The 14,265-nt window shown below is 35.9% G+C and overlaps 1 protein-coding gene across 1 annotated transcript in view; it reads right to left on the bottom strand.

The window, feature by feature from the left end:
- Positions 1 to 14,265, bottom strand: part of NBEA (neurobeachin) — a 928,080-nt gene that overhangs the window by 544,349 nt on the left and 369,466 nt on the right. The window contains exon 32 of the mRNA XM_006083617.3: positions 13,797 to 13,923. Within this exon, the coding sequence (XP_006083679.1) occupies positions 13,797 to 13,923 (127 nt within the window). The remainder of the gene's footprint in view (positions 1 to 13,796; positions 13,924 to 14,265) is intronic.

Below are 14,265 nucleotides of genomic sequence, written 5' to 3'. Positions count from 1 at the left end.
TTTCTTTGTTATGGTGTGGGGCCCCAGCATTAGTAACAAAGAAACAGAATTTCCGGAGGATGAGGCCCAGAAATCAGGATTTTAAAAAGATTCCCAGGTGATTCTAATATACAGCCAAGGTTGAGAACCACTGATCTAGCAGAAAGTATATTTGAAGAAATAATGGCTGAAAACATTCTTAATCTGAGGTAGGAAACATACATTCATGTCCAAGAAGCACAGAGATGAAACCAGAGAGACCTACACAAAGACATATGTAATCAATATAGCAAACGTTAGCCCGGCCAGTGCTGCTCAGTGGTTGAGCATCAACCTATGAAACGAGATCACAGTTTGATTCCCAGTCAGGGCATATGCCCAGGTTGTGGGCTTGATCTCCAATAGGGGGCATGCAGGAGGCAGCCAATCAATGATCCTCTCTCATCACTGATGTTTCTCTCTCCCTCTCCCTTTCTCTCTGAAATCAATAAAAATATATAAAAATATTTTTTAAAAATATGGCAAAAGTTAAAGATAAGATACAATCTTAAAAACTGCAAGAAGGAAACAACTCATATACAGGGCAACTTTACAGGCCAGAGGGAGTGACAGGAAATGTTCAAAGTGCTAAGGAAAGATAAGGAAAGGTTATCTTTCAGAACTGAAGGAGAGAGAGAGTTTTTCAGACAGGTGAAAACTAAAGGAGTTCACCACCATTATACTTGCTTTACAATAAATGTTACAGTGTTTTCTTTATGCAGAAAAGAAAAGGCCTTAACCACAAAAAAAGACAGAAAAGAATCAACCACTTACTGTAAAAAAGATATTATGAATGTCAAAAGAAAAAGTAGCAAAACTAACTATAAGTGTTACTGGGCTGTAAGGAGCCAGGACAATTCCAGGGCAAGTGGAACAGAGAAATAGAAACAATAAAAGTTAAAACAAGGCCAGAGAGTGTGGGCACTTTGCAGCCAGCCTGAAAATAACAAGCCATTATCTTCTCCCACCAAGGACACTTGGGAGCAAATGGTTAAGAGAATGCAGGAAAGGAGAGGAGCAGGGAAAGGAAAACAAAGGGGGGGGCAGTTTTACTCTCTAAGCCAGCGGTTCTCAACCTGTGAGTCGAGACCCCTTTGGGGGTCGAACGACCCTTTCACAGGGGTTGCCTAAATACATCCTGCATATCAGATATTTACATTATGATTCATAACAGTAACAAAGAAACAGAATTTCCAGAGGATGAGGCCCAGAAATCAGGATTTTAAAAAGATTCCCAGGTGATTCTAATGTGCAGCCAAGGTTGAGAACCACTGCTTTAGATCACAAGACACACACAGACTGAAAGTGAAGGAATGGATAAAGATAGTCCATGCAAAAAGAAATGAAAAGAAATCTGAGGTAGCAATACTCATATCAGACAAAATAGACTTTAAAACAAAGAATCTAAAAAAGAAACAAAAAGGACATTATATAATAATAAAGGAGTCAATCCAAGAAGAGGATATAAAAATTGTAAATATCTATGTACCCAAAAGGAACAGAAAAAGAACAAACAAAACCCAAAAAAGGAGAGGTAAAGAAATAATAAATATCAGAGTAAAAGAATGAAATAGAAATTTAAAAAGCACTAGAAAAAAATCATTGAAACTAAGAGCTGGTTCTTTGAAAGGATAAATAAAATTAACAATTCACATCAAGAAAAAGAAAAAGGGCCCAAATAAATAAAATCAGAAATGTAAATGAAGAAATTACAACTTACACCACAGAAATATAAAAGATAGTTAAAGAATATTATGAATAATTATATGTCAACAAATTTGACAATCTAGAAGAAATGGATAAATTTCTAGAAATATACATCCTTCCAAGACTAAAGCAGGAAGAAACAGAATCAGAGCACACTGATTACTTCCAATAAATTGAAACAGTAATAAAAAATAACTCTGAAAAATAAAAGCTCAAGACCCAGCAGATTCATATGGGAATTCTACCAGACATTTGAAGACAAATTAATACCTGTCCTCAAACTATTCAAAAAAATTGGTGATGAAGAAAAACTTCCCAAATAATCCTAGGAAGCCAGCATTACCCTGATACCAAAACCAGACAAGAATACCACAAATAAAGAAAATTAAGGATCAATATATCTGATGAACAGATATGTAAAAATCTTCAACAAAATACTAACAAGTTAAATTCAGCACTATATTAAAAATATATATACACCAAGATCAAATGAGATGTATATCAAAGATACAAGGGTGGTTCAATATTCACAAAATAATATTATTCACTGCATAAACATAACCAAGTATAAAAATCATATGATCATCTTAATAGATGCAGAAAAATCATTTGACAAAATTCAACATCCTTTTATGATTGGAAAAAAAAACACCTGTTCAAAAGTGGTTATACAGGAACTTACTTTAATATGACAAACTCACAGCTAACATCATACTCAATGGTGAAAAACTGAAAGCTTTTCATCTAAGATCAGGAACAAGATAAGAATGTCCACTCTCACCACTATTATTAAATAGTAGAGGCCCAGTGCACAAAATTCATGCACAGGGCGGGGGTATCCCTCAGTCCAGCCTGCACCCTCTCCAATCCGGGACCCCTCGGGGGTGTCCAACTGCCCTCTTGAAATCCAGAACCGCTGGCTCCTAACTGCTCACCTGCCTGCCTGCCTGATCTCCCCTTTGTCTGCCTGATGGCCCCTAACCTTTCTGCCTGCTGGCCTGATCGCCCCTAACTGCCCTCCCCTGCTGGCCTGATTGCCCCTAACTGTCTCTGCCTCGGCCCCCGCCATCATGGCTTTGGGAGGACGTCCAAAAGGATGTCCTCAATATGTCCAGTCTAATTAGCATATTACCCTTTTATTAGTATAGAGGCCCTGTGCACGAAAATTCGTGCATTTGCCTCAGCCATGCCTGTGCCCTCTCGCCCCTCAGGGGATGTCCAACTACCAGCTTAGGCCCGCTCCCTGCAGTCGGACAGCCTTAGTGCTGCCGCGGAAGCGGGAGAGGCTCCCACCACCTCTGCTTTGCTCGCAGCCATGAGCCCAGCTTGTGGCTGAGCAGAGCTCCCCCTGTGGGAGCACACAGACAACCAGGGGGCAGTTCCTGCATTGAGCATCTGCCCCCTGGTGGTCAGTGTGTGTCATAGTGACCAGTCATTCCCAGTCATTCTGCTGTTAGGGTCAATTTGCATAATACCCTTTTATTATATAGGACTAGAGGCCCGGTGCATGGGGCAAGGGGTCTCTCAACCTGGCCTGCACCCTCTCACAATCCGGGACCACTGGCTCCTAAACACTCACCTGCCTGCCTGCCTGATCGCCCTTAACCCCTTTGCCTGCCTGTCTGATCACCCCTAACCGCTCGCCTGCCTGCCTGATCGCCCCTAACTGCCTCTGCCTTGGCCCCCGCCACTGTGGCTTCATCCATAAGGACATCTGAATGACATCCGGAAGGTTGTTCGGCTGTCCGATCTAATTAGCATATTACGGTTTTATTATTATAGATAGTTTTGGAACATAGCCACAGTAATCAGAAGAAAAAAAAAAAGGCATCCAAATTAGAAGGGTTCTTAAGAAAAACTGTCGCCGAAACCGGTTTGGCTCAGTGGATAGATCGTCGGCCTGCGGACTGAAGGGTCCCGGGTTCGATTCCGGTCAAGGGCATGTACCTGGGTTGCAGGCACATCCCCAGTAGGAGATGTGCAGGAGGCGGCTGATCGATGTTTCTCTCTCATCGATGTTTCTAACTCTCTATATCTCTCCCTTCCTCTCTGTAAAAAATCAATAAAATATATTAAAAAAAAATAAAAACTGTCAATATTTGCAGATGGCATGGTACTATATATGAAAATCATTAAACAACCCACCAAGGAATTAACATAATATATGAACTCAGTAAAATAACAGGATATAAAATTAATGTGAAGAAATCCATTACATTTCCATATAGTAATAAGAACTCATCAGAAGGAGAAATTATGAAAACAATGCCACCTGCAATTGTATCAAAAAGAATAAAACACCTAGGAATAAATTTAATTAAGGAAGTGAAAAACCTGTACTCTGAAAACTATAAAAAAGAAACTGAAGAGGACACAAATAAATGGAAGGATACCATGAGGTGTATGGGTTAATAGGGATCATGGACTAGAAGGATTAATATTATTAAAATGACCATCCTATCAAAATCAACCTACAGATTAAATGCAATCCTTGTTAAAATACCAATGCCATTCTTTTCAGAACTAGGACAAATAATCTAAAATTTATGGAATAACAAAAGACCACAAATAGCTTAAGCAATCTTAAGAAAGAAGAACAAAGTCAGAGGTACCACACTCCCTGATTTCAAACTATACTACAAAGCTATAATAATCAAAACAATATGATGCTTGTACAAAAATGGACACAAAGATCAATGGAACAGAATTAGAGAGACCAGAAATAAACTCTTGCTTCTATGGTCAATTAATCTACAAAAAAAAGAATGAAAAATTATATTAAGGAGAAATTACAGTCTCTTTAATAAATGGTACTGGGAAAACTGGACAGATATATGCAAGAAAATGAAACTGGACCACATTCTTAAACTGTATATAAAAGTAAAGTGAGTATTGATTAAAGACTTAAATGGAAAAAACCAAAAAACTCCTAGAAGAAAACATTGATAGTTAACTATTTTACATAAGTCTTAGTAATACTTTTTTAGATATGTCCCCTCAAGCAAGGGAAAAAAAGCAAAAATAAACAAGTGGGACTTCCTCAAACTAAAAAGCTTCTGTTCAGCAAGGGAAACCATTAACAAAACAAAAAGACAATCTACCAAATGGAAGAATATATTCACAAATGATATGTAAAATAAGGAGTTGATATACGAAATGTAATAAAGAATTCATACCACTTAATAACAAAATATAAATAATTTAATAAAAAATGGGAAAATATTCAGACATTTCTCCAAAGAAGACATATAAATTGCCAACAGACATATGAAAAATGATCAACATCACTAATCATCAGGAAAATGAAAATCAAAAGCACAGTGAGATATCACCTCATGCTGTCAGAATGGCTATTATCAACAAGTAAACTAATAACATGTTAAAGAGGATGAGAAGAAAAGGAAAACTATTGTACAGTATTGGTGGGTCTTCAAAATGCTTCAGTTACTATGGAAAACAGCATGGAGATTCCTAAAAACATACAATTAATATAATATTCAGCAATTTCTCTTCTAGGTATTTATTGGCAGAAAACAAAAACACTAATTCGAAAAGATATACACACCCCTATGTTCACTGAAGCATTATTTGCTATAGCAAAGATATAAAAGCAACCCAGATGTCCATCAGCAGATGAATGGATAAAGAAGGTATTACTCAGCAATAAAGAAAGAAAATGATAGCTTGCCATTTGCAACAACAGGGATAGACCTAGAGGGTATTATGCTAAGTGAAATAAGTCAGACAGAGAAAGACAGATACTGTATTATTTCACATATGTAAAATCTAAACAAACAAACAAACAAAACAAAAACTCATGCAGAGATCAAACTAATAGTTGCCTGAGGGGTGGTGGAGGGGGAAGAGGGATGGGTGAAAAAGGTGAAGGGGAATAGAGTCAACAATCTACTTATATAAAAACCCTGGGTGTAACATCACGTCCAGAAGCTCAACCAACTGGAAGGAAGTCAGTCCTGCAGGGGTCGTCTTGGAAGCAGCTGCGCCCTCCCCCAGCTGTTTCCCTGAAGGCGAGGTTTCAGGCAGGAACCCACCCTCAGGGCGAGGTTTCAGGCAGGAACCTGCCCTCGGAGCTAAGCGTGGAAGTACTGAGTCCGGCCTACAAACCAGACCTTGACAGTAGGGAGGAGGCAGCCCCATTCCTCATAGAATCTGCTGTTGGATAGCTTGCTGACAGTGGCCTGCCAGCCAGGAACCCCATTCACCTGCACCCCAGACACTGGCAGGAGGGACGAGGGAGCCCCATTCCTCACGGAATCGGGAATCGACAGGTGGCCAGCTTGCTGTCAGGGGCCTGCCAGCTAGGAATCCTATTCACCTGCATATCTGTATAAAGTTTTAATACATTATATTAGAGGTCGTGGTGGTACTGTTTTACCCACAGTGTCTACAGGAATTGCTTCGAATTTACTTCTCGGTGGAAGCACCTTTTATTCCCAATATAAATTACCGATTCCATTAAATGAAACTTCAATTTCTAGACTCAACATAAAGAGTGAAGTTGCTAAAACTATTAAAAAGGCCCAACTTCTCATTATTGATGAATGCACCATGGCATCCAGTCATGCTATAAACGCCATAGACAGATTACTAAGAGAAATTATGAGTCTGAATGTTGTATTTGGTGGAAAAGTTCTCCTTCTTGGAGGGGATTTTCAACAATGTCTCAGTATTGTACCGCATGCTATGTGATCAGCCATAGTACAAACGAGTTTAAAGTACTGCAATGTTTGGGGATGTTTCAGAAAGTTGTCTCTTACAACAAATATGAGATCAGAGGATTCTGCTTATAGTGGATGGTTAGTAAAACTTGGAGATGGCAAACTTGATAGCAGTTTTCATTTAGGAATAGATATTATTGAAATCCCCTGTGAAATGATTCATAATGGATCTATTATTGAAGCTACCTTTGGAAATACTATATCTATAGATAATATTAAAAATATATCTAAACGTGCAATTCTTTGTCCAAAAAATGAGCATGTTCAAAAATTAAATGAAATTTTGGATATACTTGATGGAGATTTTCATACATATTTGAGAGATGATTCCATTGATTCCACAGATGATGCTGAAAAGAAAAATTTTCCCATCAAATTTCTTAATAGTATTACTCCTTCGGGAATGCCGTGTCATAAATTAAAATTGAAAGTGGGTGCAATCATCATGCTATTGAGAAATCTCAATAGTAAATGGGGTCTTTGTAATGGTACCAGATTTATTATCAAAAGATTACGACCTAACATTATCAAAGCTGAAGTATTAACAGGATTTGCAGAGGGAGAGGCTGTTCTGATTCCAAGAATTAATTTGTCCCCATCTGACACTGGCCTCCCATTTAAATAGATTCGATGACGGTTTCCCGTGATGCCAGCATTTGTGATGACTATTAATAAATCACAAGGACAAACTCCAGACAAAGTAGGCATATTCCTACCTGAACCCGTTTTTGCACATGGTCAGTTATATGTTGCTTTCTCTCGAGTTTGAAGAGCATGTGACATTACAGTTAAAGTTCTAAATACTTCATCACAAGAGAAATTAGTTAAGCACTCTGAAAGTGTTTTCACTCTTAATGTGGTGTACAGGGAGATATTAGAATAAGTTTAATCACTTTATCAGTCATTGTTTGCATCACTGTTGTTTTTATATCATGTTTTTGTTGTTTTCATATCATGTTTTTGTCGTTTTTATATCATGCCTCTGTTGTTATATCCTTTGTTACTGTTTATTTATTAATAAATTTATATATTATTTTCATATACATTTTACTAATTTCCTTTCATCTCTCACACTTCTATTATAGAGAAAGGGCAAATAGCAATATTAAAATATCTCTGCTAATTCATTCCTTTTTAAAAAAATATATTTTTTTGATTTTTACAGAGAGGAAGGGAGAGGGATAGAGAGTTAGAAACATCGATGAGAGAGAAACATCGATCAGCTGCCTCCTGCACACTTCCCAGTGGGGATGTGCCCGCAACCAAGGTACATGCCCTTGACTGGAATTGAACCTGGGACCCTTGAGTCCGCAGGCCAATGCTCTATCCACTGAGCCAAACTGGTTAGGGCAATTAATTCCCTTTTAATGTGCATGAATTTTGTGCACCAGGCTAACTAGTACTATAATAAGTTTGCACAGTGTCAGATTACTAGACTTAGTGTACTGATCACATCTGTAAGGTATATAAATGTCAAATCACTATTGTATACCTAAAACACATATAATACTGTATACCAACTGTACTTAAAAAATAAAAAATATCACCCCCATAATTCTCTTCCTAGTCAAAAATATCTTTCAAAATTTAAGGTAAAATAGAACTTTTTTCAAACAAACAAAAACTGAAAGTATTCATATAGCTCACTTCTATTATAAGAACTTTTTAAAATATCCTCAACCAGGTATAATTTTTCCATTGATTTTTAGAGAGTGAATGGGAGAGGAAGGGAGGGGAGAGAAGGGGTGGAGACATTGATTGCTTGGTTGCCTCCCAGGTCTGGGGATCAAACCTGCAACCCAGGTACAGGCCCTTGACCCAGAATCAAACCCTTGACTCTTTGGTCAGAGTGCTGATGCTCTTATCATGGAGGCAAACTAGCCAGGGCTATTATAAGACCTTTTAGAGGAAGTTTTAATTGCTACATAGATAATGGACTACCCAGAATAAAAACAATAGTGATGTACTGTTTCTCAGTAAGTCATGTAAAATGTATGACAAAATTAACACAAAGGATGGGAAAGAGTACTTAATTGTGAACAATTTTAAGATTCTTATACACATGGAACAGTGAAATACTGTTAAAGATTAACTATGATAATTTAAAGACTTCTGGGGTAAGCCCTAGGGCAGTGATGGTGAACCTTTTGAGCTCGGCGTGTCAGCATTTTGAAAAACCCTAACTTAACTCTGGTGCCATGTCACATATAGAAATTTTTTGATCTTTGCAACCATAGTAAAACAAAGACTTATATTTTTGATATTTATTTTATATATTTAAATGCCATTTAACAAAGAAAAATCAATGAAAAAAATGAGTTCGCGTGTCACCTCTGACACGCGTGTCATAGGTTCGCCATCATTGCCCTAGGGTAACCTCTGAAAATATTTGAATGATAAACAAAAAAGCCAATATTAGGGAAAAACTGTATAAAAATACTCATTAACATAGAAGAAGGCACACTAAGGGAAAATTGAAAGTAAAAGACAGATGGAAAACAATATTTTTTAGAAAACAAGTAGGAAGTTGATAGTTATGAATGTAACCATATTAGTAACTCTATTAAATGTAAATTATGTAAAAATATTAGTTAAACTACAAACTGTAAAATTGATTTCAAAAATAAAAAGCAGGCTCTATTGACTGTCAAACTTCAGAAGGAAGGCACGAAGAGGTTGGGTGGGAAGAAAGCAACCAGTGAACTTGTATGCATATATGCATAACCCTTAGACACAGATAATAGGGTAGTGAAGGCCTGGAGTGGGGGACAGGGGTGGGATGGAAGAGGTCAATGGAGGAAAAAGGAGGACATATGTAATACTTTCAACAATAAAGATATAAATAAATAAATAAATAACTAAAATAAAGCATCATTCCTATGAAAGTTAAAAAAACAGTTTTATTATTGTTGTTTTAAAAATATATAGAGATAAGTTTAAAGAAAAGGAAGGACATATTCCAACTACAAAGGCCTGTGCTCTTCATTTTTTCCACTAAGCCACACCAGCCAGGGTGTGCTCTTCATTTTAATAGATCTATTTGGTCACAGGCATGATGAATTTTGACTACCAATGGTCTAATGAGTATAGTTTAAATACTGTTTAAAATGTCTGTAATTAATCTACTACAAAATTTACTATAAGAAGATTTTAAATTGGTTCTGTTTTAATGTATCACTGTGTGCAACCATTTGTTTAAAACCAACAAAAAGAATAAAATAATCTGAAAACTGAAAAAAAAAGAAGAAAAAGAAGGACAAAGAAATATCATTAAAATCCTAATATAAAGAAAGCCAGAGTAAGGAGCTGAAAATGTTTAATTGGATGTGATAGTGATGTAAAAACTTATATCATTCTTAACTACATTTTTTTGAATTGAAAATATGAGAAAATTAACTTTGCCCATGATATAATTACAGGACAGAATGGATATAACATAATCCCATTGAAAGAAGTGATTAATGAACACTGAGCAATTCAATACTTATAATCAATCTAATTTAGAAAAAAAAATAGACTAGCAATATAAAAACAATTTGGAGTCTCATCTTTCTTTTTTTTTAATTTTTTTACTGATTAAGTTATTACATGTATGTCCTTATCCCCACATTACCCCCCATCCTCCCCACTCATGCCCTCACCCCCATTGTCTGTGTCCATTGGTTAGGCCTATGGAGTCCCATCTTTCATAGTCTGATCCTCCTGCTTAGAACAACTACGAGAGCTGGACAAAAACCAAACCAAAACAAAATCACCTATTGAGGGCAATGGAGAATAACGATAGTGACCCTTTATTTGACCACGATCCTAAAAAAGAAGAAACCCTAAAGGAGGTGATTTTGGCATTTGGGCCACTTTTCTCATATAGACATGTTTTTGAAAGAAGCAGTTCAAAGTCTTAGTAGTTGAACAAAAATTTTAACACACTTATGGGGAAAAAGAAGTTCAGGGGCCAAAAGGGAGGAAGCACTTAGAAAAACCTCATGATTCAAGGCGGGACACTGTAGAATTACACCCGAGAATAAGTGGTGAACCAGAAAATTACTAGCTCTATCACCTTGACTGCATTATGTCATGTAGTATTCTAATGCCTACCAAAAGCAAACATAATTGCACTTAAACAATATAAACAAATGGTCTCAGTAAAGTTAATTTGCAAATTAAATACAGAAAAATATATAAATACAAAATATTAAAATTCTCAGAATAACTCAAGTAAGAAACATATGACTTCAGCATGGAACAGTAAACACTGTTACTGAAAAAAAATTAAGAAAAATTAAAGGGCTATATGAGATATTTATAGTTTGGAAGTCACAATCTTGAGGGAGATTTATAGATGCAGTATGACTCCAAATACAATAGATCTATAAATTCCATTCCTTGCCAAAACCACAACAAATTGTTTTTAACTTGTATATTAGCAAACTAATTCTAAAATCTAAACAACTGCAAAGAATCAAGAATAGCTTAAACTTTCTTGAAAAAAGGGACAAGGTTGGAAAGACCTTACTCAACAAGATATTCATATTATTTTTTAAAATATGTTTTTTATTGATATTTAGAGAGACAGGAAGGGAGAGAGGGATAGAGAGATAGAAACACTGATGAGAGAGGAACATCATCGATCGGCTGCCTCCTGCACAACCCTACAATGGGGATCGAGCCTGCCAACTGGGCATGTACCCTGACTGGGAATCAAACTTGTGACCTCTTGGTTTCTGGGTCAACGCTCAACTGCTGAGCCACACCAGCCGGGCGAGATATTCATCTTAATTAAACACTATAAGTAAATATGGCATTCTGGCACAAGGATAGACAAACAGACAAATGTGGTGCAACTGATTGCTAAACAAGAATATAGTATATAGGGATACTTGATTTGTGACAAAAGTGGCAGAGCATGGGGGAAAGAAGAGTGTTTTTTTTTCATATAAATGGTGCTGGGTCATCTTGACATCATATTATTCCCATCCTCATTAAATTCACAAAACTTAATTCCAGATGCAAGATTCACCTAAGTATAAAAATCAAGAAGGTAAGGTAGGAAAAATGTAGGCAAAGGTATCACCTACAACAGAAAAAGCACTAACAAACAAAACTAGATAAACTGTTTCATTAAAATTTACAATTTCCATTATCAAAACAGATCATATAGATAATGATAAGAAAAGCACAAAATAGGAGATTAGATAGATAGATAGATAGATAGATAGATAGATAGATTGATAGATAGATGATAGATAGACAGATTGACAGATACAATAATCATTAAAGGGCTCAATTTAAAAATACATAAAGAACCTTTAAAATTAATAAAAAGAAGATAAGTAACTGCATTTTTTTAATCAAAAAAGGATTTCAACAGGTAAATTACAAAAGAGGAAAATGAAAGACCAATAAATATATAAGAGAGTGCTCAACTTCATTAATCATCAGGAAAATGCAAACTAAAAATACAATGGAACACCATTGTACTTCTACCAAAATGGCGCAAATATAAGATTGATAATACTAAGCATTGTTAAAGATATGAAGAAATATGAACTCTCATATGCTTCTGCTGAGTAAACTTACCTAGCCACTTTAGAAAACCAAGTGGCATTATTTAATAGAATTGAACTTGCATAAACACTATGAATCAGAAATACTACTCCATGTTATTTACCCAAAAGGTATACATACAAATGTGAAATCCAACTAAGAGTAATGTACAAGCAGCACTGCTATGTAAAACATAGCATTATTTATAATGGCCCCAAACTAGAAAATTCCAATGACTATCATCAGTGAGATAGATTAATAAATTCTAATATTTTGTAATTTTATTCCCACAAAGGAATAAAAATGGAATAAAAATAAACTTTTGCTATATACAACATGGATGAATCTCATAAACATAACATTGAACAAAAGAAGCCAGAGACAAAAGAATACATACTGTACAATCCCATTTATATAAAATTCAAAAAATACAAAACTAACCTAGTATTAAAAGTGAGGGTAGTGAATCTGAAGGGGAGCAAGAACAGTGTCAAGAAAAGGAGCACAATGTTGGGCTATTGGAAAACTAATAACATTCTACTTTTGGATTTCGGTGATGGTAACATAAGTGTGTTCATTTGTTCATTGAGCTTTTACACTCTGCATTTGTGTAATACTTGAATTAAAAATGTGAATACATACTTGTACCTACGTGTGTGTGTGTGTGTGTGTGTGTGTGTGCGTGCGCGCGGGCGCGCCGCAACTTAACTCCAAGAATGTGGGCGAGTCTCTTCTAGGAATGCTCTTTGATATGCTACTAAAACAGTGGTTCTCAACCTTGGCTGCACATTAGAATCACCTGGGAATCTGTTTAAAATCCTGATTTCTGGGCCTTATCCTCCGGAAATTCTGTTTCTTTGTTATAGGGTGGGGCCACAACATTAGTAACAAAGAAACAGAATTTTCGGAGGATGAGGCCCAGAAATCAGGATTTTAAAAAGATTTCCAGGTGATTCTAATGTGCAGCCAAGGTTGAGAACCACTGTACTAAAACAAAGGGGGCCTAATATAAGGTGACAGGAGAAGATTTGACTCTGGGTGCTGGACATATAGTGCAATATAAGATCTTGTAACATAGAAAGCCATATGTTCATGTTGACCAATATCACTCCAATCAATTTAATATTTTTTTAACAATTAAGATTTTTAGAGAGAGGAAGGGAGAGGAAGAAAGAGAAACATCTATGTGAGAGGGAGACATCGATTGGCTGCCTCCTGCCAGGGACTGAGCCCACAATCTAGGAATGTGCCCTGACCTGGAATCTAATAGGCAACCTTTCAGTGCATGGGATGACACCCAACTAACTGAGCCACACTGGTCAGAGCTAAAAATATTTTTACCTATATTAATTACAATAAAAAAGTGTTTGGTTATTCAAGTTCCAATTATATATGTTAACCTATAATTTAAAAGTTTATTTTGAAAGTCTATATTTAAACTTTTCTTCATCATCCCAAAGATGCCCAATTTTATCATTTGTGTATGATTTTTATTTTATTGGATATTGTAACATGCTATATGACAATGGATTATATATTCAGTACAGTCAATGTCTGAAAAGTATTCAAGATCTCTGGATCCTGAAATATGATAACAGATTTCTGTATAATGAATAACAAGGTAAAAGCATTAAAACAATGCAATTATGAAATGTAGTCACAATACATAATACCATTCTCAAAAATTCTTAGCTATACCTTTGTGTTCATTGTGTACTGTTTCACTGTGTTTGAAAGGGCAGGGAGGGAGTAAAATGAGTAAAACACCAAACAAATTGTAATGTATACCTCATGTTTTCAGCCGAGTCTTCTGGCATTGGAGCAACAGTTTGTACAGCTGGAAGGTTTTTGCTGGTAGCACCATTCACAAAACTAGAAGAGGAGGAAGAGGACGAGGACCCTGAATCCACTGCACCTGTTTCCAAAATAATAATTTTTAACCTTAGACATAAATTCATTTAACAAAATAATTTTCATTACATTATTGCTATCTGATTTTGAAGAATTACTCATCTAAATTCCAAAACAGATTTTAACAATTAAAAAATCATTGGCTATTATTACACTAATAACTATTTATAATTATAGTTAATATGTTGCATTAAATCTCAGTTGATTTACTAATATTAATCTAACAAAACTACATATTACAAATGGGGTCTAAATAAAAAACATCAACAAATGAAAATAATTTTAGATAAAGTGGGACTGATAAAACCATGCAAAGTTAGATGTGGAAAATTTATCTGTTTTATGG

Source organism: Myotis lucifugus, unplaced genomic scaffold (assembly GCF_000147115.1).
Source record: "Myotis lucifugus unplaced genomic scaffold, Myoluc2.0 scaffold_7, whole genome shotgun sequence".
NCBI classification, from domain to species: Eukaryota; Metazoa; Chordata; class Mammalia; order Chiroptera; family Vespertilionidae; genus Myotis; species Myotis lucifugus.
This window is presented reverse-complemented; position numbering and strand designations above follow the sequence as displayed.